At 34.8% G+C, this 5,448-nt stretch overlaps 1 protein-coding gene across 1 annotated transcript; it reads left to right on the forward strand.

Annotated features, from left to right (window-relative positions):
- Positions 1–3,321: 3,321 nt before the first annotated feature.
- Positions 3,322–4,015, forward strand: LOC129250024 (larval cuticle protein A2B-like). Its single transcript, XM_054889675.1, has 2 exons — positions 3,322–3,347; positions 3,521–4,015. The coding sequence occupies exons 1-2, from the start codon at positions 3,336–3,338 to the stop codon at positions 4,013–4,015; spliced, it is 507 nt and encodes a 168-aa protein (XP_054745650.1). The 5' UTR covers positions 3,322–3,335.
- The last annotated feature ends 1,433 nt before the right edge of the window (positions 4,016–5,448 follow it).

Here is a 5,448-nt window from a genome sequence, read left to right on the forward strand (position 1 = left end):
AAATGTACCGAAAGGCATCATTGCCATCAGCTACGAAGATGTTTAGAAGAAATAGCCAACCTTGGATTTTACAAGACGACAACGATCATAAACATCGAAGCCGAAGGTGTGTAGAGTGGAATCTGTAAAATAGGATTGATATGTTGGATTGACCTTCACAGTCGCCTGATGCCAATCCTATTGAAACTGTTTGGGCAGTAGTTAAGCAAAATCTCAACAGAAATATGGAAATATCGACGTTCAAGCAGTTAACAAGGCAAATTCGGCTGATCTGAAGCCGATCACTTCCACAACTTGCACAGAAATTAATATAAAATATGACTCGAAGCTATGAAGCTATGAAGCCATTATACTTGTAGCTAATGGAGGTGACTCTACTTTTTATTGAACAAATTACGCATAATAAATGCATTTTATTAGAATCAAATTGGTCAAATCGTTTCTAGGCGGTGACGCTTTCATTAGACAGACCGTTTAATGTCGAAAGCCCCTTTCAATATTTTCAAAATAATACTCTTTCGTCTTTTTTTAATTAAAGTCGGAATTGTAACCTTCAAAAACACACGAATTGTCCTCAAATACCTTACGCACCCAATTTGCGAATAATTATTCGACTCGAATTTGTGTGAGCATCCTGGAGAAGTTTCGGTTAATAGTTTTACCACTTGTTGCCAGAGTTTTCGAATGTTAAACGTCTTATATAGAAGAAAAATAAATAAACAACTTCTTTCTCAGTAATTTATTAAAGAAAAAGTAATTCACAAAGCAAAAAAATTTATTCTGCGGCATTGTGAATGGGCAAAGAAATTAATGAAGAAAGAAATACGAGAAAGATCATTAGGGAATTATAACAAAGACGATCAATACATATGGAATTATCACATAGACGATCAATACATACAGAGATGTGTGATATAACTGGGGAGAAGCTTGTCAATGTTTAACCATTTCCAAGGAAGCCTTTAATTATGTGTTGATAAGCACTCACAAGCTATCCGCTCGTCTTCAAGGCTTGTACGCCCACGTTTAAATTCAGCAACCCAACTTTCTACTATACTAATTGATGGTGAAAAGTCCTTATACACTTTCAACATTTGTTTATAAATTTCCTTTGCTTTTAAAAATTCCCAAAATTAAAAATTCAATTACTGCCCAATAGTTGATTTTTTCCATAGTAGAAAATACTCTGACACGTCGATACTAAATGGCTTGTAAACAAATCGAACCGCAAAACTTATTGAAAAACCTAGTAGTTCTGCTTATTTGACAAATAAATACTTCAAGATATAGCTTTTATAAGCAAGAGTGTAACCATATTGTTTTCAATGCATCCCATAAAATGTAACAATAATAAAGAAAGCCACAATGTCCACAAAATATTAATGTGTTTTGTTATTGCTGTGAGTGTTTCACTACTTTAAGTATTATGCATGGATCATAAGTGAAATGTTCATTTGATAAACTTTGGGTACCGAATATAGTGTACAAAACTTGTTAAATCGTTTTAATTAAACGGATGGGGAAACACTAGTTTTTGATTCTTGCCAATCCGGGTAGTCACGATGCAATGATTTGTTAGAGCCAACTGTGTAGTGGATATTAAAAAAAAAGAAGGCAAAAAACAAAAATATACATATCTCTTCTCTCACTGCACAAACACAAATATCTCACCGCGAAAACATAAAAAAAACCAAAAAATAAACTAGTACAAAATTTTCAAACCTTTGATGCTGTGTCTCTGAGCACTTTTGCTTTCGTCAAAAGGAGGAAAAGTCAACGCACACAGGCAAAACCACAAACATTTTATTGCTAATGAAGAAAACGCGTTACCATATTGTGAAAATGTGAAAAAGCTGATAAATTCAATGCAAATTTAAATCTAATACACGAACTGTTTACCCATCATCAAAGCTAGTAATACAATTCATAGCTCATAGCTTTTTTAAGTGAATATGTAAATAATTATTATTATTGAAAAACTGAAAATTCTTCCACTAAAAATAACGTTTGCATACAAATGGTACAAATACTCCACAGCATCACAGGAATGGCCATATATTGGAATCTTCAAGGAAGCAGTAGCCGTGGCCGACCAAAGAACACTTGGAAAAGGTATATCCTGCTTAACTTATATTTTATAAATAACAAAGCTAAGACGATAGCTTCTAATGCGGTAAGTAGATTTAGTCTTTTTTTAATTTTGTTTTCGCCAATTTATATACAACTTGTTTAGGCTCTTAGCGGAATAATACTAATCTTCCAGGCTTCTGGCAATTGCCAGAAATCAGCGCAATTTCGTTATATAGAAGAAAATGTGTGACAACTTTAATAAAAAAAAAATCAGAAATCAGCGCGTGATTTGAACCACTTTAAACTACCGCAATATTGAATGGGCTACAATACTGCAAACCTAAAACTTTCTAAAAATGTTGAATGCAAATTTGTAGATATTTTTTTTTAAATATTGTATAAAGTCTGCTACCCTCAGTTGTAGGTGTATTATAAACTATACTTAAAAACAAAACAAAAAACAAAAAAAATTAATAACAAAAATAAATAACCAAAAATTTGCAATGTATCGCGCTGCTCTAGAATAAACAACCCGAGAGAGTTATCAAATTTATTATAAACCTGGCCATTTAGAGTTAATTGGACATAGACAATTTACTACTTATGTGCTTAAGAGGTCAAGCTTATTACGACTGCATTTGTGCCAAGAAAATGATTTTCTTGAAGAAAGCAACTGCCGCTCAACATCTGAATACAACTTTAGTGTCTTCTATTTATTAGGAAAAAGTTAAGCGCGCATTAGTAATTTAAGGGGAACCAAATGCTATCTGTTGATATTTAGTAATATTATAATAGAAAATAAAAGAACGAATTCTTATGCTAGGTAACTTATGTTAGCTTTATGTAAGCCATAATTTCAGCTTTATAAGTAAAAATAAAAACAAATATTTCAAATTAAATATAATACAACATTTACGTCATAACTCAATGTATTTTAGGTAAATTAGCAACATACAAACAAACCTTATAGGAAAACGGCACTTAAGTATTTAGCCTTCGTAAATTTTCAGACCAACCTCCCCCTCGACATTATTCACATGTTAATTTTGAAGAAGCTAGCCGCTACGTACTCGTATTTGTATGAGCAATTTGTCACATAATTGGGGTAAGATAATAGGTTTTCGTTTTCATTACGCATTTTTGATTTTCGCTTTGTGTTCACCCATCGATTTGATTTGTATAAAAGACCCGTTCAGCCCGTGTACAAATCAGTTCAATTCCACTTACGGTATTTGTAGCAACCATATCAAACAAACTCGACAAAAATGGCATTCAAAGTAAGGAATTAATTAACTAAACGAAACAACATTTATTGGTTTTATAAAAAAAATGTCTCTCACATTGAGGTATTCAGTGTTTTGAATTGTAAATCATAAGACTAAAGCAACAAGCAAACTGTCTTATTTACCATTGATGGCATTAAAGTCTTATGTCTCTCCTTTCTTTGCAGTTCATCGCCTTCTTCGCTCTTTGCATCGCTGCCGCCAGCGCTGGTGTTATCGCTCCTGCTGCTCCTTTGGCCGCAATTGCACCAGCACCATTGGCTGTTGCCGCCCGCGTTGAGGAGTACGACCCACATCCACAATACACCTACGGATATGACGTGAAAGATGCTCTGACCGGTGACTCGAAGACCGCTGTGGAGACCCGTGATGGTGGTATCGTGCAAGGTCAATACTCGTTGAATGATGCTGATGGCTACCGTCGTATTGTTGACTACACCTCCGACCCAATCAACGGTTTCAACGCTGTTGTGCGCCGTGAACCTTTGGTTGCCCCCGTCGTTGCCGCTGCTCCAGTTGTTGCCGCCCCTGCTCCCGTCGTGAGAGCCGCTCCCTTCGCTGCTCCTGCCCCACTTGTCGCCGCAGCTCCAGCTCCCCTCGTTGCCGGACCAGCAGTGGTGAAGACTCAATTCGCTTCGCCACTCATCTCTTACGCCTATTAGAATATTTTGACTGAATGTTTGCCATTAGCTGTTAATCATGAATAAAGCCGAACTGTGAATAAAATTGAAAAATAGATATAAATTCTTAAAACAATTTTATTTTGTTCTTAGTTTTCTAATTAGTTGTATATTCTGAGTACAAATATGTGTATTTTAAATCGCAGCAGAAGAAAAGGTGGTTGTGCTTTAGGTTGTCAAGCAAATATGTACATACATACAATCTTGTAGCTTTGGCTTAGCTTATCATATAAATTCATTTCGTACAAGTGGTTCCGAACTTTTCCATTCATTGAATTAGCAAATTTGGGACATGCTCTGTTAAAAAATGTTCTCTGTGGCATAGAGCATAAAAATGGTTCTGCGGGTAAAAAGTTGCAGATTTCGTAAAAAATGGCTGAACTGGTGTAAAGTGGATTGATGCTGGAGATTTAGTCAATGGAATCGGGTCGGTTGGTTGCCTGAGAACACCTTAGAGTTTATAGCAGTAGCAAGAAAATTCGTACGGCATATTCTGCGTAATTCCATTCGAAATCCATTTCTTATAGTTTACAGAGAAAGAATACTTAGAATCCAGTAAAACGATTTAAACGCATTTAGTAACAGAAGTAGTAGTGTGTGGAAGAAAAAATCTAAGCCAATATGATTTGAAAGCATATTCGATTCCCTCAAAATTCTAGAAATCAGGTCAAGAGAAACGTAACGGAAACGTTCTAACCATCCATAAGCAGAAAATATTATGATTTCGTAAACTTCGCTGAAGAATATTGAAAGTCATTTTCTCGAGTAACGATGGCGAGTCAATCGCCCCTCTTATCAAATCAGAAACGATAATATCTAATGTTTTTAGATTAATTAGCAAGCACCGACTTGCATAGAGTCAGTGAAATGCAAAGAACGCAAATCAAGGATCAAAACGTCGAGTAAAAGCAAGTTCAGAAATTACTTATGGTGTAATTTAAATGTCTTTCAAAAGAGAATCTATAGTCTTTGCTCAAGATGAATAATTTCATTTGGATTGGATAATTTAGAGCCACTATGTGGTGGGAAATAAGTACAAGAGAACAAAATTTGGAATATGATACATAAAAACACGTGCTTATATTTAAATTTAACTAATTTCTTAAATTAAACATTTATTATTAAATTGAAGATTTATAAAGTTTGCTGTACTTGGGATCACCGAGTACATATTTAACTCATCAGCATGTAAAAGAAAATTTGCGTTATTCAAAATAACTGGAAATATTATTAGCAAATATTATAAGAAGTAGGGACCAAGTATACTTCGCTGGGTACACCAGACGATACTATAAAAGAAATAGATGACTCACCATCAGCATTAACCACACATTTGCGAGAGGTGAAATAGTATGGAATCCATTTTAAAAGAATGGGGGGAAATCCTATCGCCCTCAATTTGGAAATTAAAACCG

Source organism: Anastrepha obliqua, chromosome 1 (genome assembly GCF_027943255.1).
Source record: "Anastrepha obliqua isolate idAnaObli1 chromosome 1, idAnaObli1_1.0, whole genome shotgun sequence".
NCBI classification, from domain to species: Eukaryota; Metazoa; Arthropoda; class Insecta; order Diptera; family Tephritidae; genus Anastrepha; species Anastrepha obliqua.